This window comes from Oryza brachyantha, chromosome 3 (assembly GCF_000231095.2).
Source record: "Oryza brachyantha chromosome 3, ObraRS2, whole genome shotgun sequence".
Taxonomy (NCBI): Eukaryota; Viridiplantae; Streptophyta; class Magnoliopsida; order Poales; family Poaceae; genus Oryza; species Oryza brachyantha.
In genome coordinates this window covers 24861655-24883760 of record NC_023165.2, presented here as the reverse complement: position 1 = coordinate 24883760, position 22106 = coordinate 24861655, and the positions used below count along the sequence as shown (strand labels likewise).

The 22106-nt window shown below is 40.9% G+C and overlaps 4 protein-coding genes across 8 annotated transcripts; 3 read left to right on the top strand and 1 right to left on the bottom strand.

Annotated features, from left to right (window-relative positions):
- Positions 1-41: 41 nt before the first annotated feature.
- Positions 42-4058, bottom strand: LOC102706645 (cyclin-H1-1). Of its 2 annotated transcripts, XM_006651733.3 has the most exons (15): positions 3731-4051; positions 3585-3635; positions 3418-3490; positions 3112-3224; positions 2958-3031; positions 2616-2736; positions 2471-2539; positions 2265-2306; positions 1396-1473; positions 1130-1188; positions 969-1053; positions 513-601; positions 358-420; positions 226-283; positions 42-128 (listed from the first exon to the last, which is right to left on the bottom strand). In XM_006651733.3, exons 1-14 carry the CDS (start codon positions 3788-3790, stop codon positions 274-276), a joined length of 987 nt encoding a protein of 328 aa, XP_006651796.1. In that variant the 5' UTR covers positions 3791-4051; the 3' UTR covers positions 42-128; positions 226-273. The 2 variants fall into 2 exon arrangements, with proteins under 2 accessions (XP_006651796.1, XP_015691152.1); XM_015835666.2 differs by lacking the exons at positions 42-128; positions 226-283 and having other exon boundaries at positions 354-420; positions 3731-4058.
- A 172-nt stretch (positions 4059-4230) lies between these two features.
- LOC102710387 (magnesium-dependent phosphatase 1-like) lies at positions 4231-8455 on the top strand. Its single transcript, XM_006650495.3, has 4 exons — positions 4231-4454; positions 4578-4749; positions 6727-6843; positions 8081-8455. Exons 1-4 carry the CDS (start codon positions 4345-4347, stop codon positions 8201-8203), a joined length of 522 nt encoding a protein of 173 aa, XP_006650558.1. The 5' UTR covers positions 4231-4344; the 3' UTR covers positions 8204-8455.
- Positions 8456-9180: 725 nt separating this feature from the next.
- Positions 9181-11565, top strand: LOC102710105 (magnesium-dependent phosphatase 1-like). The gene is made up of 4 exons (XM_006650494.3): positions 9181-9457; positions 9530-9701; positions 10576-10692; positions 11198-11565. The coding sequence occupies exons 1-4, from the start codon at positions 9348-9350 to the stop codon at positions 11333-11335; spliced, it is 537 nt and encodes a 178-aa protein (XP_006650557.2). The 5' UTR covers positions 9181-9347; the 3' UTR covers positions 11336-11565.
- A 945-nt stretch (positions 11566-12510) lies between these two features.
- LOC102706372 (E3 ubiquitin-protein ligase HOS1) lies at positions 12511-20092 on the top strand. Of its 4 annotated transcripts, XM_015835496.1 has the most exons (12): positions 13288-13342; positions 13422-13470; positions 13617-14007; positions 14113-14247; positions 14706-14881; positions 14972-15379; positions 15479-15637; positions 16533-17045; positions 17644-17775; positions 18047-18792; positions 19657-19841; positions 19937-20092. In XM_015835496.1, exons 1-11 carry the CDS (start codon positions 13329-13331, stop codon positions 19820-19822), a joined length of 2889 nt encoding a protein of 962 aa, XP_015690982.1. In that variant the 5' UTR covers positions 13288-13328; the 3' UTR covers positions 19823-19841; positions 19937-20092. The 4 variants fall into 4 exon arrangements, with proteins under 4 accessions (XP_006651795.1, XP_015690982.1, XP_015690981.1 ...); XM_015835495.1 differs by having other exon boundaries at positions 19657-20092; XM_006651732.2 differs by lacking the exons at positions 13288-13342; positions 13422-13470 and adding an exon at positions 12511-12605 and having other exon boundaries at positions 19657-20092.
- Positions 20093-22106: the final 2014 nt, after the last annotated feature.

The window sequence follows — 22106 nt, the reverse complement described above, 5'->3', positions numbered from 1 at the left end:
TAGGGTTTTTAGGCATACAAGAAGGCGATGTAATGGGCTATCATCTCGCTTCATCTCAAAATTGGTTGTGCTCGGCTTAAACGGAAGCTCATCTGCTGAGGAAAGCATCTCTTTCGATCGATTATGGCCTGAGTAAAAGAAAGATACTTTGCACATTGAATATTTATAAACTGGTGGCATGATGGAATAAACAACATACATACTAACAAAGTTTGAAGTCCTTACCACAACAGATTAAAGAACTGATTCTAACACAGTTCAACCATATGTTTTCTACCCATCGCTGTAGAGAAGCAATTCAGAAACAAGAGCTAGAAATAACACGTGTACAATGACTTGGTAGTGGAATGAGCTTACAGCTGGGCTTCATTAGCTGCCCTTTTTGATTTGTGCTTTGACTTCTTCTCTTTCTTCTTATGACTGTAAGGGTATACCAACCATAAAATGAGTATGATGACAGAAAATTATGGAGCACATGCTAGCCTTTTATATTTGGCACTATGATAGCTTACTCATCCTGTGAGCTTGGATCCAAACAATGCTTAAGTTTGCGGTCAATATGCCTCATATCCTTAGGAGTAGGTATTTTAAGCTGGTCAACCTGCAAGAGTATGCAAATAACATAAAAAGGAATGCAAGAGCATGCGGTCAATATGCCTCATGTCCTTAGGAGTAGCCATTGAAGTGGTAATGTAATAGAGGATACCAATGGCTACATCCATATAAAAAGTTGACCATATGAAAGCTCTAGTCTTTGCCAGCAATGGTACGACCTTGACAGAGTTTTAAACATCAGAAAGACAATAGTTTAACCTCTCAACAAAGTACTAACGCTTCTCTAAGTATTTACAGTAACAGGCTTTAGCCGTGTCTTCTGGTGTAGGAAAACACGAATACATGACTTTCTTGATGGGGTTCTACATGACTATACTAAGATGTATTTAACCAAGCCAGACAAAAGTTCTTACCAAATAATTGATCATATTGATTGACCCAACAAATTGTTCGACTGGACAGTCAGAATGTTGCCTTGAAAAAACACTTTCCAAGTACCTGTGAACAACAGCGAATTTACAGACATCAAAACTGAGAAAATAAATGGAGGTGGAAGAAAATCACGTGAGAATACCTTTCAAAACTGAGGATCCTGTGCATATCATTGGACTTGTGCAAAGCTGCCAGAGCCAACTGTAAAATTTAAGGTATAATGCATAATCAGAATATCAGATGACATTTGAGATTTCAGATTTGGCGAAACTTGATCGTTTGAATAAGCTAACTTGCACATAGGACTTAAAAAATGTCTTATCAGACACTAATATACTAGTATATCTATAAAAGGAGAAAAAATGGAAATGAATGTAGTTTGAGCTTAAACATGCTGTTCATGATTACCTGTCCAGGAGTATAAAGAAGAGGAGCATCAGTCAACATCATTTTGTCAACCTGAGATATCGCAGTTTGACGTAATTCCTACAAGCATCTGAAGCATCAGCAAGGTAGCATAAAACTTGCATCAAGGGAATAAGCTGAAATAGCATCCATGATATCTATTTGCAATTTGATTAAGAGCTTATAGCCATTCCTTATCCAATGCATATAATTACTGTTTGAGCAAGCTCAAGAAATTAAAAACAAGACTTTATCCGATATGCTTATGCGGTGAACTGGCATTCTATCATGTGTAAGCTGTCTACTGAAAGGTGAGAAGTAAAGTTCAGCACAAGACATTGAATAACATGTTAAAATAGACACCCTATGCACTTTTGTCTTTCTGTATTATTAGGCTTTCGATGTCCTTAGATTGATGCAAAACTACATGCCTAAAGCTGGTGTCCAATTGAATTTGCAGGACTAGATTTATCCATTATTATCTTGAAATTTTGGGCAGCCATCTATGAAATCTAGATAAAATAACCATAAAATTAGCTCTTTTCCTTGTTGTTATATGGCAAAATTAGTATAAAAAATTAGTAAAGCCTCTAAAGCTGCCAATCCTGTGAAGCTACCTTCATCTTTGAGTTCAAGGTTAAACAAAAAAATATCATAATAATTCCAAATGTTCAGAATTACGTACAATATAATGGATACAAACTGGATGCAAGTGGTTAGAATTTTCAGAAATATTGTGGAAAATATAATAGAAATGAATATGATTTAGCTACGCTAGTGTCATCAAAGCATATTGGCAAAAGCAAACACATATACAGCTTAATGTTGTGATATTGGATTATATCGTAAAAAGGGTATAAAAAATGGATGACCTTTAGCCGTTGGTGTTCACCATTACCCGCTCTGCAGAAATCCTTCGTACAAAAGAAACAACATTAACCATTGGAGACCACATAGCTACACTATGATAAGCAAAATATGACAAAGATACAGTACAGCACTCCCATAGTTCACTAGCCATACAAGGGAAAATGGAAAGGTGAAACATTGGTTGCAGAAACAAATATATGAAACTTACCTCCATGTCATCAATAAATCCTTCAATAGATCGGTATGGAGCATAAACAATCAGATCAAAATCTAAAGACTGCAATAAGGTAAGAAATGCAATGTTATATTGTGGCTTGTATGAGGTAAAACAACAAAACTCGGAAATGACATACTTTGAGAACAATCATCTCGTTATTTAGAATAATCTGGTGGTCCTGTTGAATTCCTTTACCAAGTTCCTCGGCAGAAACATGATTTTCTTCCACTTTGCAAGAAGAATATATACAAGTTAACCTGTCAAGTAAAAATTGATAAACTTCATATCTAACTGAAAAAAATATACTTACTGAATCAGGAAAGACCATGACTGCAGGAGAAAACAGAACACTATACACATTCATAATTTTCTCTTCGACTAGGATACAAGCACAAGTAATTTACTCATCAGGTGTTCCCTTTTAATTTTTGTTCCAATCAATAGAAACATTTTTTTTCTTATAGAACGTGTATCTTACATAATATGCTTTGGGTGATGTTCCATTACGGACCATTGCAGATAGAATCTCTTGAAATATATTATTGCAGTAGCCTACAGAACAGCAATAAGAGAATGTTAGCACAGAACCATTAGGATAGCAAAGGCACAGTCTGGTAAGAGGAGTGCTTTACCTGTATTTTGTGAGGGAACTTAAATGCTGCACATACTTCTTGAATCTTTTGCTCATAAAATATCCGCATCAATCGCTCCTCTTCACAAGATAGAGGCTTTACACCTGAGCTCCCTACAACCGAGTACAAAACAACGCCTCAATACTGGAGCTTAAATGCAAGTTGTTGACTGAATGAATTCCCATGGAAGCATAAAACTACTAAAGCCGAAAACTTTCAAGTGAACTTCACACGAAGATGCTAATTTTGATGGTCACACATTGTGCATCAAGATGTATAATAATCTATCAAAATCATTAAATGTACCATGATCAGACGGAGCTTCCGGGTACGACAGCGACCCATCCACAGGGTCCACCTTCAGCAGAGTCGTTCCGTACTTCACCAAGAAAACAAAAGAAAAAAAAATAATGAGCGCATATTATCCAAGCTCAACATCAAAAAGTCCATTCAGAGCGCCGGGGGAACCCAACATGAGCGAGCGTCTCCGTGGCCCGCTGGTTCGCCGCCCCCCACCTATCCATCTGCAAAGCAAAGAGGATAGCCAGCATCACAACCCACGGGATATCGCCATAGCACACCCAAACCGAGCAGCCCCAGCAAATAAAGGAAGCCTGACCAGATCATTCGTCTGGAAGATCCACCTCTCCCGATGCGTGGAGGTCCGGAAATCCGCCATCCTTTGCGCCGCCGCCGCCGCGGCTGCACCTCACCTCCCTCACTCTCCCGCGCCGATCGAGCCCTCGCCCGAGTGCTGCGACTCCGAGACGCCCACCACCCAGATAGACCGGATCAGATTACACCACACTACTCTATGATCCGCCGAGTAGAGCGCGCGCCCGCTAGCCCGCGCTCCGGCGGTGGCGGCGGCGAGAGCGCCGGCGCGCGGAGAACGGAAGAAGAAAAAGGGGGGGTTTTGCCGGTTTGGGGTTGGGGAAACAGAAGAAGCAGCAGCCGAGCCGCCTCAGCGTCGCGCCCGAGACGGGCTTGGTCTTAAGCCTGCGCGGCGCGAGCCCAGCTAGCCCCGGGTCGGCTCGGCTCGGCCCGGTCCATTAAGGTGCCGGCCCAATGGGAAGCGAGCTGGGCCCAGTTCGCGGGTTGATCTTTTTTACCGGAGGAGCCGACCCCTCGCGAGCCAGCCCCGTCCAGTCATCCGAGCCGCAGCGACGAGCCGACGAGACGAGCGCCGCCGGCGGGTGACGGGTCCGCCGCTCGCCGTCGCAGGAGGGGGGGATGGGGGACGAGCGCGTGAAGGCGGAGGCGCTGCAGATCCTGGGCCTGTTCCAGGTGCTCCCCCGTCTCGTCGTCTTCGACCTCGACTACACCCTCTGGCCCTTCTACTGGTACGCAGCACGCTTCCCCCTCGCACCTTGCCCCCTCCTTCTCTTACTCGATCGAGAGCGAGAGTTCTAGGGTTGGGGAGTGTCTCTAATCCAGCGGTTGTTGCTCGATTCCCGTTTCGACAGCGAGTGCCGCTCCAAGAGGGAGTCGCCGAGCCTGTACCGGCACGCCAAGGGCATCATGTTCGCCCTCAAGGAGAAGGGGATCGACATGGCGATTGCGTCCCGCTCCCCCACCCCGGACATAGCCAAGGTGTTTATTGACAAACTGGAAATCAAGTCCATGTTCGTTGCCCAGGTAATGGACAATTCCCCCCACATACTTTGGTGTAGCATGTCAATTGTGCACTGCATTCATACCAAAATTCAAGCAGATTATTGTTTTTTTTTTGGAACGGGCTGGGTGTTGCCGTCGATATAAGAAGAAGGTGCCTCATTTTAAGAAGAAACAAGGACAAACTTTAGAACGCGGTTTAAGGCCCCGTTCGGATGGGGAGGCGTAAGTTAACTTATGCCTGGCACGAAAAACGTAGTAATAGATTAGTACATGGTTAATTAATTATTAAAAATATATAAAATAGATTAATATGATTTTTTAAAACAACTTTCCTATAGAATTTTTTGCAAAAAATACATCGTTTAGCAGTTCGGGAAGCGTGCACGCGGAAAACAAGGTTGGCTTAGTTAACTTGTGTGCATAGCCGAACGCGGCCTAATTAGAGAAAACTAGGCGAAAACCACAGCTATTACAGACTACTGCCACAGCTGTCACTACCGCGGACTTCTACTACCTCTAAGCAACCCATCTTCAAATTGAGGCCTCCCTGTAGTCATTTCACAAGTGATGCCTCCGCTCACAAAAAGAAACAATGTTGTGTGTCATCATTGCTGAGCTCATCCCTTTGACGCAGCAGCCAACTTCACCTCAACTTCTGTCGATGGAAGCCTCTAAACAACCAAGGAAGGTCAGATAGGCAAGTGCTGCGAGAGGCGGATCACTGCTTCTACCTACATCCATAGCTGCCACCACAGCGGCCTCAAGTCAATACCCCCATGCAGCCACCTCCAAACCAAAACTTCCGAGCGATTGCTTCACAGCTGACATCTCTGCTCACCAAACAAAACCTGTTGTGTGTTGTCGTTGTCAAGCTCATCGCCATTGATGCAGCAGCTCTGACTTCCCCTCAACACATCTCGTTTACTTGCATTGATGGCATCTGCTAGCCTGCTACACAACCGAGGAAGATAAAAAGGATGAGCGCTGCGAGAAGCAGTAAACCGCTCTCTTACCTGCATGGCTACCATTGTTGCAGCCACAATTATATGTTATAAGGCCCGTAGCATCAAACTCTGAATGTTTAATAGGCCGGTCCTGACATTTCAGGGGCCCGGGGCAAGATAATAATTAGGGCCCTCAAAATCTGTCCTTAGCCTCTCATCATTTGCTTGATGGTTTATCTGTCTCCAACCTAAATTTAAATTTTAAAACTTGATTTGTAACTTTGGATTTTAAACCGCTAATAACACATGTATAAAAAATTTACCTATAATTATTTTTGTTTGCTTCGTTCATTTTTCTATGTTTTGGCACCCGTAGCTCAAACCTTTTATTTTTTATTGCAACTGTAAAAGCTAATATTTTTTCATGGGGAAATATATATTGTAGTAAGAAATAACTGATAATTTCATTTCCTATTAATATTATCAGAAGTCTAAAAAAGATACTCGTATGAGATTTTACTACTTAAAGGCAACAGAAATTATAGAAGATTTGTTCAGCGTGATCGGAGAGAGCACTCTCTGTTAGTACCATGAATAGAGAATTGTTTTGTTCAATGTTTTTCTCAGCATAAAATCAATGTGCCCAATCAATTTTCTATTCATAACATTAGTGGACAGCACTATTGCAAATCTTGGGGATTGGAGCATGCTGCATGTATGCAGTCTGGACCATAATCAACTTCCCTAAATTCTTTGGTAGCCATAGAGGGTGCACGGCCCTCGTGCTTGGGCTTTTCTTTCTTTTACGCTGTTGGTTTTTGTTTATGTACTACATGCTATGCATACCGATGCTACATACGCAGACTTTTGGGTTGGGGGACCAGACCAATCCGTTGTGTATGTAGTTTTTGGAAACCACCATATGAAACTTTTTTCTACTCTGCAGATATATGAAATGCACAGTATATACCTTTTGTTTGATGCATAAGTCCTACTTAGGCCTCTCTCTCATATAGCACAGTAATACAATATGTTACTTGGTAATTGTATATAGGAAATATTCTCCAGCTGGACTCACAAGACCGAGCATTTCCAAAAGATCCATAGGAAGACTGGGATTCCCTACAAATCAATGCTTTTCTTTGATGACGAGGACAGAAATATTGAATCGGTAAATCATTACTTCTTACTGCAGTATCTTGCTACCCAGCTATTGTCCAATTGTCAAAATACCTTACAGTGAATGTTAGTCATATTGTCTATGTTGAATTCATTATTCATTTAAACAGGTTTCAGAAAAAAAAATATCTCAAGCATACATTTTATTGAACATGCCATATGCTGTTTATACCGCCTGAGCCTCTGTACCCTTTCCTTTTGAGTAAAATAAATATCCTCACCACAAGCTTAAAAATTTTCTATGTCATGGTTTTATCATGGATGAAGGTTTCTCAGTAAGCTACCATGATGTGGTTTCCAGTGGAATGAGAATCAACGACTTATTATTACTACTGAATTAAGCTCCAAAACTAACCCCATAATTGTGTCTGGTGTCGAACTTATGCAATCCCCTAAAACCATTACATCTCAGCTGTTGCCTTAGTGACACGTAATCATGTTGCTGTTAGCAACCATTCAACATATCCTGGCTGCTTGTATTTTTTCCCGCCAAGTGTGGGCACAGGTGTTCTTGATGCTAGGGATCCCAAACGCAGCACCTCAGCTTTCAATCAATAGTTTTTTGAGATGGTGGAACCAAGCCACCAAACACTGGCCGAAAGAAGTGAAAAAAGCGCTCAATTCCCTAGTAATCTTAGTGGCTTCGGAGATTTGGAAACATCGCAATGACTGTGTTTTCAGTAAAACCCGTCCAAGTGTTGCATCGGTCTTGCAGGTAGTAGGTTTAGAGGGTAATCTTTGGTGAGCATCTTACCTTCAAAAGATGCTTAGTGGGGTGAGAAACGATGGCAGCAAGTCTTCCAGGGACTGTCTTGCAGTAGGAGAGTTTTGTGTCTCTCCATCCTTGTATCCGTTTCTTTTTTCTTTTATTTTCTTCCCCTTAATGAAATGAAACGCAATTCTCTTGCGTTTTCGAGAAAAAAAAGGAAAAAAAATGTTGCAGTTAGCAATTCATACATATCCATCGAACAGCCTATCATTTCGCTTTTGCTTATGCTTATAACCAAAAATTTGAATTTTAACTTTAAATTTGAAGTTATTTTATCATAGTTTATGTTTTAGCTTTTGCTTTTAGATCAATAAGAATATGTATATAATTTTTTTATTTACAAATTAGTTTGCAAATATGACGCCCTAAAAAACTGTATGTGTTGTCACATGTAATTATAGTTACAAGCATGTTGTGATCTGGGCTGACCTTAATTCGTATATTCACCTCTTGCTTTCAGATATCAAAAATGGGTGTCACGAGCGTGCTGGTGGAGAACGGGGTGAATCTTGACATGTTTAAGTTGGGTCTGAGTAACTTCGCCACAAATTTTGCTGCCTCGAGCACAAGTAAAGAGGAATAACCTCATTGAACAACTAGAACCAACAGACAAGAAAAACATATTTAATTTATGTAATCCTTAAGTTAATATGTATTCCTTGTAACTTCTATTGCCCTTGCTCATTTATTTGAGCAAGGATAACCTCAGAGAGCAAATCATTTACGTGAATGTTACGATTCAATCGAATCAGATGAATTTGATTTGATCAGTGTATTGTGGCATACTCAAACTCACACAAACTCAAATATGTGTCCGTGTTTGGCTTTACAAAGTTGGGTTCTTATGTGATGTGGCTATTGGCCGATGTCTAAAAATCCGGACCATATCACCGGAGTGTCAGACCCTCCTCAGTCACAACTCACAAGTCCGGCTGCCAACAGCCATCGCCGGAAAGACGGGATGGGAAGAGATAACTGGAGTACTGGACAACAAGGGATTCGGTTTTGCTATAAATCACCTGAGAGATTTTTTCCTTAAAAGCACAAAATAAGTATATAACTAGAGTTTTACTCTCATCATTTTTTTTATCTCGCGGTACTAAATCGTTTATAATCATTGGATCCAACAATGCACGTCCTAATTAGCTAGATTCAATGGTAAGAAACGATTCGGTATCTCGAGGTACCGAAAAGGAAGGATGGGAGTAAAACTCATATAACTATAGTATAATTATATTGTAATTGTGATTATAATGTAACTAGTATATAATTACATTGTACTAGTATATCATTAGAATGTAACTACCACTAAGATTGTAACCAGCTGTTGCTCCTTGCCTGGGTTAACCTCACGCAAGCCGCTGCAGCATTATCTCACGGTTTTCAAGTAGAATCTAAAATTTATTTTGTAATTAGACTAGCTTTAATACTTTAAATGTGTGATTGTATGAGTTCGATGTGTCTCTCAGAAAAAAAATTCAAACTGAACGCAGCCCATCATTGAGTGAGCTGGCGTGAAACAATCCAGCCCATGGAATCTGGCGCGGAGACTTTGGTCGGGTACTCGGGTTGAAGTCACGATGCTTTCCTTTCTTCGCAACGGAGTCGTCGTCCTCTCTTCGCAGTCGATCGAACGCGGTGTCGCGGCGACGAACTGATTGACCTGCCCGGCGCCGGCGACGACGACGACGACGAGAGACCAGTCCGCCGCCGCAGCCACAGCGAGGATGGGGGACGAGCGCGTGAAGGCGGAGGCGCTGCAGATCCTTGGCCGGTTCCAGGTCCTCCCCCGCCTCGTCGTCTTCGATCTCGACCACACCATCTGGCCCTTATACTGGTATCTCTTCCTCACCATCGCCTTCCTCCGTTTCCTCGATCTGAGATTTAGCTGATGTTCCCGCTTCGACAGCGACTGCTGCTCCATCGGCGACTCGCCGATGCTCTTCCGGCACGCCAGGGGCATCATGTGCGCCCTCAAGGAGAAGGGGATTGCCATGGCGGTCGCGTCCCGCTCGTCCACCCCGGATATTGCCAACGCGTTTCTTGACAAACTCGAGCTCCAGTCCATGTTCGTCACCAAGGTAAGGGGTTAAATGGTTAATCGTTAGATTCCTTCTTACTCCATCAAGTTTCAAATACTTTGGCCTCTCATCTATTTTTCAAAAAAACAAGACAGTAGCCATACTAGTAATGTTCATTGTGCATTGATATAAATATATAGCTTTTATTAGTTATAAATTAAATACCTAGAAGTTATTAATGATCAAAATTAAAACATACATGGTCAAAGTGACCAAGTATTTAAAACAAGAGGTACTCGCTCGGAGATATTTTTCGGGCTTTCAGGTTACAGTTTGGCTATGTTATAGTACAACGAAATGGGCATGCAGATGCAATTAAGCAAACCAATGGATTCCTGGTTAATTTCTTAAAATGGAATCAAATTCACGAATGTTTTTTTTTTCATCTTTTAACCTACAGTCCTACACAGCTGTATCTTACATTTACACTTAGAAAGAAATGCATGTATCATTAACTTATTAATAAATGGGTGAACTATCGTGATTTTAATGAGCCACCAATAACATGGCTGTGCATTACAATGAGGATATACAGACCATTAGGAAAAAGAAATGCCTTTAAAAATGGATCCATAGAGAACAATGTTTCTTAACCAAATGATTTTTTTTTCTTTCAAGTTTTCTTAGGTTAACTCTCGCGCGATGTGAGGAGAGGTTTGAGCAGATGAACCACAATGCTTTTAGAGTAGTTAAGATATTGTCATATTGTGCAATGCACGTGTAGTTTTTCTTGAAGGGCATCGCATAGTTGTTTTTGTCTCTGCCCACAAACATATGATAGGATTGGTATGCACCTTTGTGCTGAGTGCATAAGTTCTGTCTATAAGAATAGCATGGTTTTTACCTAACCTTGGTCTCTGTATGAACTATGAAGGAAATATTCGACAGCTGGACTCACAAGACCGAGCATTTCCAACGGATCCAGATGACGACTGGGATCCCCTACGAGTCCATGCTTTTCTTTGACGACGAGCACAGAAATTTTATAACGGTAAATCACCAAGCCTTACTCTTTATCCCCAGCTACTATATAATCGTTACATATAGTCATTACTGGCCTAATGACTGTAAGAGTCTCTTTATCCCCAGCTACTACATAACGTTGCATTATTACCAGTGGATATGTCGATGATATGGTCTATATTGGACTCTATTCAATTAAACAGGTTTCAAATGCAAAAAAGTGCATGTCTTCTAGTATATATCATTGAACATTTGAACATGCCAATGTTGTTTATACAACACTCACTTTCCTATTCCTTGTTTGTTTGATTAAATAATAAACATTTCCTACAAGCCCTTTCAAGTTAATGCAATTGCATAAAGCAATACCATTTCAGTTTGTTGCGTGATAAATGATCACGTTGCAGTTAGCTAGTATCTACTTACTTTTGTATCCATCTAAATTATATGTATACTCACATGTAAATGTAATTGCCAGCATTTTTGTGATTTTGCATGCATTAATTACTATCTTCGCCCTCTCACATATGCAGGTATCAAAAATGGGAGTGACGAGCATTCTTGTTGATTGGGATGGAGGCGTTAATCTTGAAATGTTCAAGCTGGGTCTAAATAACTTTGCTGCTAAGTTCGCTGCCTCGAGCACAGATAAAGATGAGTACCCTCGTTGAACGGCTAGAACTGATCATCAACAGACAAGGAAAATAAACCATTTGTGTACTCATTGAACTTGTACTTTATTCACTTTGCTAATTGCCAACATGGAATATGTGGGCAAAAATTAACTTCAGAGAGCAAGAAATCTTGTAAAATTAACTTCGATTGGACAAGATCAAATTTGTTTCATGAAAAACAATTAAATGTGCATGTTCCATATGAAAATATAAGCATGAATGTTGCTCTGCCAATTAAAATTCGTAACTAAAAGTAAAACCAAAACTCACCTGACGTGGGTAGGCTACTTGCCTACTTAGGCTCTCCATGGTGAAATGAAATCTATCCATCCGAGGTCAAATACTATACTCATATTTGTGGTTAATTGTTTTTATGTCTAATTGTTTTTTTTTTGAAGTGTTAAAAGATCTACTCGTTCATAACAAGACATTCGTGATAACTTGTCAATCTCCTCGGTACAGTATTCTGAAGTACGTGGAGTGTTCCAGGGTTATTTTTTTATCATTGCCTCTTGTTATAATCCAAATTTAAATTTTTAGCCTTAAACTTTAAGTTAATTTTAAGATTTTTACTGAAAATTATTGACTTTTAGTTCGCCGTAAACACGTAAATAAAAATCTTATTCACAAATTATTTTTTATTTATATATATGTCGTTTGATTTTTTCCTCTAAACACCCTTAAGATGACCCTGTGCGTCGGTCCAGTATTAGTCCGTGAGTCGTACAATGTTTTAAAAAATAAAACTGTCAAATTTTTTAATCGATTTTCGGTTTTTCAGTTTGGATTGAACCTCACGTAGTCCCGTAAACTGAAAATGCTGACAAGGCCGAAGTACAAGTCAGTCGGCAGTTCGGGCATCCACGGCCCAATCGACATCAGCCTCCCCCCAAAATCCCTAAACCCTATTCCCCACTATTGAGAAGGGCCGCCCGCCCACGCGCCCCTCGCCCGACCGGCCCGACCGCTCCGCGCCGCGCCGCCGTTCTCCACCTCCCCCGGCCGCCGTCGCGCGTCCTCCCTCCCCGGTCGACGTCGTGAGCCCTCCCTCCCTCGGTCCTAGAAGTCCGCCGCCGCGGCCACTCCTTGGCCGCTTTAACCCCGACTGCTACTGGTCTCGAAGAGGGTCCTGTCCTGATTTGCTGGAGGGGGGGGGGGGGGGGCGTCGGCGGAGCAGCCCGGCGGCGAAGCAGGGCTGGGAGGTCGGCGGGGCGCCGGTGAGGTCGCCCAGAGCTCTGCCTGCATCGATCAGTCGGAGATGGAGCAGGTCAGTTTCAAACTGAAACAAAACTGAGCTGCCATTTCATCAGCGGAGATCCGTTCGGAGTTCGATTGGTTTATTTCCCTCGAATCAGTTTACTCGGGTTGGTTCCGATTTGATTTCTTCGTTAAATTTGGGGTTGAGCGGAAACCCCATGCCCCCACATTAGGAAACCCTGCTTTGAGTTGCTTCCTCACTGTAGAACCGAACTCCCGGGGATCCGATTTTCAAACCGTCCACGGATTTGAGTTTGGGTGAAATTAGTATGGCATGGGCGTCACAGGAGTACTTCTGCTATGATAGTTCAACCATTTATCGATGCTAGGTGTGGCCACAGGTAGGCAGCATTTGATATCAATTTGGTTTAGTTTCCTTTATACAACAAGTTTAATTTGTTTGCAGTTGGCAACACAGGAGTATCCTGCTAATACACCTACCCTAGCAAACATGTTGTGTTTAACTAACTACCTTAGCCGATGTAATATGTTCAACTAGTGTAATGATGCCCTAAAACTTGAACAGAACTTCTTTAGCGCTTTTTAGCCCAACACTCGACCAAAATATAATTTGTGGGTAATACGAGTCCTTAAAGATTTAAAAACCAATGCTGGAAGACAATCTACATTGAAAAAGTCCCAAAATTAAGTTTTTAAATTCAAATTTTGGCAGCGGCTTATAAGCTGAAAGGCAGCCAACTAATTTAATTGACCATGATACAAGGGGGCTGACATGGTTCATCTGCGGTGAGTGCCTTTCAGCATCTTTAGAGAAATCCAACTGGGAATGCATTCTGGCAATTTACATATCTACCCTGCCCTGCAGACCTGCACACCTCAACTCCACACATAGAAACACAACCTCCAGCGCAAAGGTGGACACATACATGAAAATAGTAACTACTTCATTTATGTGATCCATGCACCTAGTTTCTCAAATATTTCCTGTTTTCAGAATTAAACTGCTTTCTTAAGTGGTTATAAATCTTGTGATTGATTTCTGAAAAAAAATTGTTTGCAGAATGCTTTGGAGCAGCTGGCATCCATTGATCTCATTGAACTATGCAAGGAGGCTAGAATCGAGCACTGCCGTGCAACTAGGGACTTGAGTAGTTGTGGCCGCTATGTGCAGCATGTGCTTAACTCATGTGGGCATGCATCGTTATGTGCTGAGTGCAGCCAAAGATGTGATGTCTGTCCTATTTGCAGGAGCCCAATACAAGGCACTGGGACTAGGGTTCGGCTGCGCCTTTACTACAAGTGCCTGGAGGCTGGCCTTATCTCTAAGCAGCATGATGAAAGGTTTCAGGAAAAGGAAGACCATGGTGATCCTGTTAACTTGGACGTCCAGCGGTTGCATTCCTTGTTTGACGTTGCCCTTCAAAACAATTTGGCATCCTTGATATGCCACTGTATCCTCTTCAGAAATTTATGCTGCTTTAGGCCGATACTATAGCTCATGTTCATTTTATATATGCTACATTTCCCCCTGGTTTTCACCTTGACATTTATACCAGATATCACAGATGTTTGTTTGGATGAAAATGCTGTGTCAAGTGATCCACTTCTGGCTTTTCTTTTGGATGAGGTAGTCATCAAGGAATGGTGCAAGGCTGCTGTTAATGCACTGATATCTGAGATTAGCATGATTTGTATCCAGCAAATGTTTTACTTTGAGTGAAATTTATGGTTTTTGCATTTTCTTAAGTAAATTGCAGAAAACACATGTTTTGTGGTCTAGTTGCAGAAAAGTGCAGATTTCTTTCTTTATTAGCTGCATTTAAACATGTTTTCACAGGATACTACAAGTTTCACCAAAGGAAATAGCACCTTAACCGAATCTCAGCTTAATAGCATCAGGCTGGAAATTGCTGCTACAGTGGGTTCAGTGTTAGTTTACAGAGTGGAGCTTGAGCTGAACTCACGAGGACAGATTTGCTTAGGGTTGTTTTTTTTTGGTAACCATATGTCCATTAGACAGCAAGCGTTTAGCGTTTTTGCAGACTTGCAGCTTACTACCATTAAACATGTTTTTTCTGTAATTTATTGCATTTTTGTTAGCATTTCACACCTTAATATAGTGTTAAATGACACCTTAACCATAGTTTAGATAGATCTGGATTAGAGACAATGATATCTAAGTTATCCGAGCTGCAGAAGTTTGCAGTGCAGTTAGCAGGAATCTCCAGTGTTGTTGAAGTTATGATCACATCTTTCAGTGAGGCAGTTTCAGCTCATGTTAATGACCTTCATCAACTCATGGAAAGCACACTGAAGGCGAAACAGGTTTTTATTTCCATAACTCCACTTCTTCTGTAGATGATTCTTACTGTCATTATGTTTGGTGAAGTGTTCATTTTGGAGCTTTTTTTACAGCATTTGGAGGCCATGATGTGGTGCATCAGGCATAAATTTCTTGAGGACATATGCTTAAGGCACACTAACTTAGCATCTTGGAGTTCTGATGTGATTAAAAGAAAGGCGTCTGCAAAAGAACGGAAATGGCCTGAATTCTCTGATAAATCATCTGCATACAATGAAGACAACGAGGGGATACTTTTCATTGAGCAGGCACTACAGAACCTTGGGATTCAAGAAAGGTACAGTGATAATGAGGAAGGAGTGAAAATTGCCTGTTTGCAGAGTGAACAATCATCATCTATATTCCGTTCCACAATTGATCAGTTTAGTGTTGATAAATACCCATTTAAGAACTTGCGAGAGGCTGTTGATGTACTTTTCCTGCATGGAGCATCTGACATGGTGATTGCAAAGCAAGCAATTGTATCCTTTGGCCTCGCGATGTAATGATAAAACAAAAATACTTTCTTGGTTCCTCACATAAACATTATTTCCTCTGTATATCCTTGACATTTTTTATAGTTCTTGTATTATCTATTTGATTGTCACTGGACAAGACCAGATTCAGAATGGAGGCATCTTGTGGATGATTTTGCTGCCACCTTTGGGATCTCTAGGAGAATATTGCTTGAATGTCTGGTATTTTGTCTTTTGGATGATCATTCTTCCCATGCTCTAGAGGTAGCTCCTTCTACCTATATTTTACTACTGATATATGCCTCATGCAAATATCTGATTGATATACACATTTTTTTTGCGCACATCAGACTTGTGAAAATTTTTCATATTTGCGTGATCAACATATCATAAGCATCTGCCTTAGCTTTCCATAGTCATATTATATGTTATGGGTGATGGTGCAACATACCTCTTTCATAGGCAAATTATAAATGGATTTGCATAGTTGCAACTTTTGATTTTCTTTTCCTTTCTTGGAATTGTTGGGCCGTGTAGACTCTGTTGGATGCTGGAGTAAAATAATATAACTATTAAACATATATGTATGATGAGATAAATCTGTTTAGTTGAACGGGAAACTGAAGAACTGCTTGCCAGTAGTAGTTGCCATGGTTGCATATACGGATATGTTGGAATCTACCATGTCTTCTGTTGTTCCCCTCCTGTTTCTTTATGCATCGGGACTTCTACAAGGATTTGGCCTTTTGTAACAGTCAATGGTTTTATTCTTTTGGAATCTAAGCAAAGTACTACGAAATAGCATGAATTTTGGTGCTAAGTATTGTTGCAGTGACTTCTATAACCAAGAAATGGATGCATGCCCGAATTACCAATTCATTTAACTTTGCTTAATGTGTGTTAAGAGCAATGTGATGTGTTGTGACCAATTCATCTCACTTGTGGGTCCCACTAAATGTCAGTTTTTGTTAGTTGCTGTGTAACTATCATCTGTTTTCAAAATCCAATAAAAACTCTCATTTTTGCTGTCCGTATTAGCACCCTGGCATCAGAGCTTGAGTCTTATTTTTGGTTCTAACTAAAGACTTGCTTGTTCACCTAAGATCTACTATTGAAATCTAATTATCGTACATTTTTCATGCACCTCTACTCTGTGCAGGTGGCATGTTCTCTACTTCCCAAGATTTCTAGCAAGGAAACACACCCGAAGATAGCACAAGTTCTTCTGGAGCGTCATAAACCTGATGTGGCATTAGTTGTGTTAAAGTGCACAGGGCGTGACACCTTCTCTGCTGCTGCAAACATTGAGAAAGATGGCACAGCATCTCTTAGTGAGGCAGTAACCGCAGTCCGTGTAAGAATTGAGTATGGCCATCTAGCAGAAGCATTTATGTACCATAGGGGCTACTGCTCTAAGGTAAAAGAGCAAAGGTCAGCAGATATTTTACACATTGAAGATGCTAATGGTCACAAAAGCTCTTGGATGCACCATGTTGAGGTAATGATGACTGAGTTTTGTAATATCTGCATTGAGAGGAGCATTGTTGATAGAATGATTGATCTGCCTTGGGATTCTGAGGAAGAAAAACATCTTCATAAGTCCCTCCTTGACTATGCTCGTGAAATGCCCATGGAGCCATTTGGTAGTTTGCTTGTTGTTTTCTACCTACAGGTAAAAACAATTTATACTTTAAACTCCCCCCCCCCTGCATCATTTCAGTACAGGAGTTGCTCAGGTGCATGCAGTCTACATAAATGAAACTGCTGTAGGAAATTGTTATCTAAGTTTTCTCATACATTTACCGATTGTTTATGTTTTATTTCGAATGCTAGACACATCATTCAGACAATGAAGGAATGATAAAAGCAGTTCTAATTCAGATTAGTAAACCATAGCAGGAGCAGCACCTTTTCTTGTGTATGAAATGGTTTATGCTTACTATTGGCCTACTAAGGATCAAGATAGAAAATGATGCTTATGAGTTCCTAGTTTCTATGTGCAGAAACTTTGTAACTAAATGATAGCCTGAGTAGAATGGATCAGGGGTGTCTATAATATCTTTACATTGTGTATATCACTATGTTCTAACTGCTGTAGTCTATCATATTTATTCACTATGTTCTATCAAATTACCACAAGACACATTTGTCAGTTCAATCTAAATCATAGCCACAAACTGCTAAGATATGCACAATTTTCTTACTTCTCATAGCAAGGAAACACTCTGAAAGGTGAAATCTGAGAATTGTTTTTCTGCCTCTTCTCTTAGCGTTATCGGTATACAGAAGCATATGAGGTTGATTGTACTCTTCAGAGCTTTGAGCAGACTGCATTGGAAACTGCTAGTGAAGAAGCAGCATCCAAAATCAGAGCAATTGCTCAGTGGAGACAGAGTTTGGTTGTAAGTGCCTAGCTTCCACACTTTTATTCTTTCAAAGTGCCTGTCTAATTCTTATTAATCTGGTAGTCAAGAGTTGCTGGTGTTCTTCATAATTGTAGTGATTGTATCCAGACATGATATACTGTAACTAATGTAGTATACTTTATCTTTGCCCAGTGAAGAAACCTATAATTTTCAACACAGGATGTGTTCTACTGCATGTCTGCATCGCTGTCTTTGAGATGTATATATGCTAATATGCAACTTCAATATTTTTTTCTTGCCTATACAGGCTAAATGCGTTGAGATGCTTCCTGAGGCTCAGAGGGAGGATATGAGAGCCATTGGCAGTGGAGAGAAAAACCAGTTTGCTGCACGAACTATGCAAAATTCTTCTCCAGCTAATCATCTGGGAAGATTACCAAATCCTATCATTGCATTGAGCTTATCTGCCACCCCTATTCCTCAAAAGAAGTCAAGTCCTCTCCACTCAAGACATATCAATGCATTGGATGATTCTGTTGGCCTTAACAGCAGTGTCCGTTCAGAGTTTGATAGAAAGGTCCCGTCTATCCTCCAATGCAGACCAGTTCCCCTGGGCTCACCTATATCTAATACGAGGTCAACTGCAGGGGGTATATCATTGTTCCCCTCTGTGGGACAGAATGGAGAGGGTCCATATTTAAAGGGCACTAAAGAACACAGTTTTATGAAAGGAGAGTCTGGTTTTAAAAAAGGAACTAAACCTACTGGTTATGATTCAATCCCTATGTATTTCAACATGGGTTCTAGTGATACACCTATGAAAGATTACCAATCGAGTTCTTTGAGGACTGAGGTTAACAAAACCACTCCCTTTCAAGGAAAAGATTCTATCAGAAAGGGGGAGTTTGGTTTCGGTTCACGCGCTGAGAAACCTTTCATCTTGAGTGGCACAGGTGCTGGTCAAAACGGCCACTCAAAGATATCTGAGAGTGCTGGTTTTCTTGAGGACCACATGCAGAAAACTAAAGTACCTGCTAAAGAGAATTTTCTTAGGTAACCATGATTATGTACCTTCTACCTTGGCAATTTGTTTCATACTTCTATTCTGCAGTCTACTTGCGCTAGTTGATGCTGTAGCTCCCTGGTACTTGCCTGGGTACTGCTGAATGGTCTACCATATATTAGGAATTGGAATTTAGAAATAGCCTTCTTGAAAAGTTACAGCCCATGGGTGGCTCCTACTCCCAAGTGCGAAAGTGCTGCATAAGAAACAGGCACAAGGGACTGCAGGTTTTAGTGTTCATTGCTTCATTTGAAATTTTAGCTAGCTGGTTGGACTATCTGGAGCTGACCCTAGTGTCTGCTTCCCAACAAGGTTTTGGTCCCTGGCCTTTATTTGGTTATCTCCCATTTGTGATAGTTGGCAGCCACTCTTTTCAAGACAATCAAAAGGAAGCGGGATACATCTATAGGGAACCAACAACTTATTAGCAACTACTCTCCCTATTTCAAAATATAGGGTATATTTTGTTTTTGTTACGATAAGAGTTTAACCAAAGATTACTTTATTAAAATATAAATATCGACACAAAATTAATACTATTAGATTCGTATTCACAAGTACTTTCTTATGATTAAACTCTTATCCTAACAAAACAAAATGCGTCTTATATTTTGAAGTGGAGTGAGTATTAGTCTAGTTTATACATTCAAGGACTTGGCCTGAGTAAGCCTAAATCATTCATAAATTTCCTAACTAAAGGTGAAATTTTAGCAATTTTTTCTGCAGTGATTTTAGAATATTGGATACTTGCTCCAGCAGCCGCTTAATTGGTGGTTGCCAGAACCACAAATGTGGTGCTATGGTGAATGGAATGTTACACGATAATTTACCATTATCTTTTATATCATGTGTAGCTTTGGTAAGAAATCTTCAGTTGATGAAGCAGCATCTGGGAAAGGTGTGTCAAGGTGGAGATCCGATGAGTCTAGTGAAGATGAAGATGATAAAAGAACAGGTGGGTATATGGGGAGCGGAGCTTCACTTGCTACCAGGAGACGAGCCAGGTTTTCTAGAAGATGATATTTTCCATCTGGTCCAGGTATTTTTAATCGCTCGTAGGGGACATCTTGTCGAATTCTTTCCCAGTCATACTACTTATCCCCTAAATGTAACTGCGATTTGTTTTGATGAAAGGTGCAACTTACCCAATGTCTTTTGGAGAAAATTGTTGCAGCTATATTGGAAAATTTTGGTGTGCCATGGCCGCAATGATGTATTGTAACTAAAGTAAAGATGTATGCATGTTGCATAAAAATAGCTGGCTTTTTAAGGCGTGCACTTCTGGAAAAACATTATGTTCATGTGGTTTCAACGCATCAGATAATCCTGGAGAAAAACAACACGCATATATCTATATAATATCTATAATTAAAACAGTTTTGAAAGAAGTTACACTTTTACTCTTTTGATTATAAATTACCAAGAAAAGAGAAAATGTTTAACCGTCGTATCGTAGTATATCTAGATTTTAATGGCTGAGATGTAATACCCAGTATATATATAAATAGGAACTAGAGCTATGGTGTTAATATAGGAGCATATTAAGGTCTAATTCCAATAGAGTTATAGTACCGACTTGGATTCCAGTTAAAATAAAAGGGCAAGAACTAGACTGAGTTGGACTGTACGTATGTGTTCCCGCTAGGGTTCACAAAATCGTAAAATCACGAATTGTTTAGGTATGGTAAGAGTTTTTGGCAATACGGTTCCGCAAATACCGTCCTAATTTATTTTCCTTCAAAAATAGTAGAATAATCTTAAAAAATCACGGTGATAGTTATGTTTTTTTTTCTAAACTTAGTGGTAATGAAAATTTTTATAAACAAGACATAAATTGTCACGCCCAGAAATTTACACCAAATTTCTGAACAATAGCATGTATTAAATCTTGGTTCAGGAATCAGCCCGAATACATACTATGACAAATTAATACACAGTTCCACGACTTAAAAACAAATAAAAACACTTATATATCGAAATGCAGCGGAAAAGGAAACAAACTAAACCATCTAATCTTCAGCTTCAGCTGGCGATGACGGCTACACACCACAGACATTCTCGACGGCGGACTGAACCTCACTTTAACCTCTGGAACAACCTTCTGACTCAGACTCTGGCACTTGCTCTGGTGGGAAAAAATTAAGCAAGGTTGAGTACAAACCAGCGTTCTCAACAAGTAACACCTAAGAGAGGGAAATAATGAATGCAATAGGGTAACAAGGATAGACTAAGGTTAACTTGCATAAAGCGGCAGTAATTTAGTAAAACAGTAGACAAAATAGACTGAAATAAAAGTAAAGTAAACATTTAAAATACTCATTCACTGTACAACGTTACACCACGCTGCAACAGGCCCAGACCGCTGTCGAACGTTACAGCACGTAACGACAGGGTTAACCCTCTGTCCAACGTTAAACCACATTGCGACAGACCCAAACCACTGTCAATGTTACACCATGTTGCGCAGGGTCAAACCAGTTCCAAGATTAATCAGGTTATTAATGGTTCAACTAATCCCGGTGAATCTGTCAGTTCGCCCAATAACCGCGGGCACGGCTATTCGAATAGTTTTACTCTGCAGAGGTGTACAACTTTATCCACAAGACATGGCTCCCAAGCATGTTACCATGCCCCAACGTATCACCATGATACCTTAGTATGGAAACCATGATAAGACCTTTCACCTAACCCTCCCTAGACAATCGCACCGCACTTCAGGTTTCACCCCCTACTTTACTCCAAGTCGGGCAGTCCCCTCTTGTGCCTTGGTGAATCCGAAAGCAGCAGAGGCTTTCGTTACACCACGATTGCCTGTCCATACTCCATCACGCTCGCCCTTGCCTTGGTACGTCGAATAGAGACAAGCTAGATTACGAGTCTTACCGTTGCCCATTCTGGCTTGTGGTTAGTACGTGTAAGACTTACAGGGTTTCCTGAGAACCGGTCCTTAATTGCCATGGGCACGACTCTCAAAACCATGCACCCACAGCCCACCATAAGCAATATTTTAGTTATTATTAATCCACATTGGGAGATTAATAATGATTACAACCATTAAAAGTTTATCAAAGTCTAACAAATAATTAAATAAGAATGGGTGAGCTAGTTGAACTATAAGCATGGCTAAGCATTGACTAACCCTAAGCATGGCGGTGAGGTTGGGCGCGGCGGCGACCGGGTGGCGAAAGGATGCGCGGGCGCTGGGGATGCCCACCGGTGACGACGAAGGCGCGGTTGCGACGGCGCCGCAACGGGACGCGCAATGACGACCAGCGGTGACCGAAGGCGGCGGCGACGCAGATCG

Bases quoted from the DNA above. Each gene is read 5' to 3' on its own strand.
- LOC102706372 (XM_015835496.1), top strand. The intron at 13,471-13,616 runs GTGGACACATAC...AATTGTTTGCAG, and splicing joins ACACAACCTCCAGCGCAAAG to AATGCTTTGGAGCAGCTGGC. The intron at 15,380-15,478 runs GTATCCTTTGGC...CATTTTTTATAG, and splicing joins TGATTGCAAAGCAAGCAATT to TTCTTGTATTATCTATTTGA.
- LOC102706645 (XM_006651733.3), bottom strand. From the start codon at position 3,790: ATGGCGGATTTCCGGACCTCCACGCATCGGGAGAGGTGGATCTTCCAG. The intron at 1,474-2,264 runs GTCATCCATTTT...AGATGCTTGTAG, and splicing joins GTGAACACCAACGGCTAAAG to GAATTACGTCAAACTGCGAT. The intron at 1,189-1,395 runs GTAATCATGAAC...TAAATTTTACAG, and splicing joins TTCTTTATACTCCTGGACAG to TTGGCTCTGGCAGCTTTGCA.
- LOC102710105 (XM_006650494.3), top strand. From the start codon at position 9,348: ATGGGGGACGAGCGCGTGAAGGCGGAGGCGCTGCAGATCCTTGGCCGG. The intron at 9,702-10,575 runs GTAAGGGGTTAA...TGAACTATGAAG, and splicing joins AGTCCATGTTCGTCACCAAG to GAAATATTCGACAGCTGGAC. The intron at 10,693-11,197 runs GTAAATCACCAA...TCACATATGCAG, and splicing joins AGCACAGAAATTTTATAACG to GTATCAAAAATGGGAGTGAC.
- LOC102710387 (XM_006650495.3), top strand. From the start codon at position 4,345: ATGGGGGACGAGCGCGTGAAGGCGGAGGCGCTGCAGATCCTGGGCCTG. The intron at 4,750-6,726 runs GTAATGGACAAT...AATTGTATATAG, and splicing joins AGTCCATGTTCGTTGCCCAG to GAAATATTCTCCAGCTGGAC. The intron at 6,844-8,080 runs GTAAATCATTAC...TCTTGCTTTCAG, and splicing joins AGGACAGAAATATTGAATCG to ATATCAAAAATGGGTGTCAC.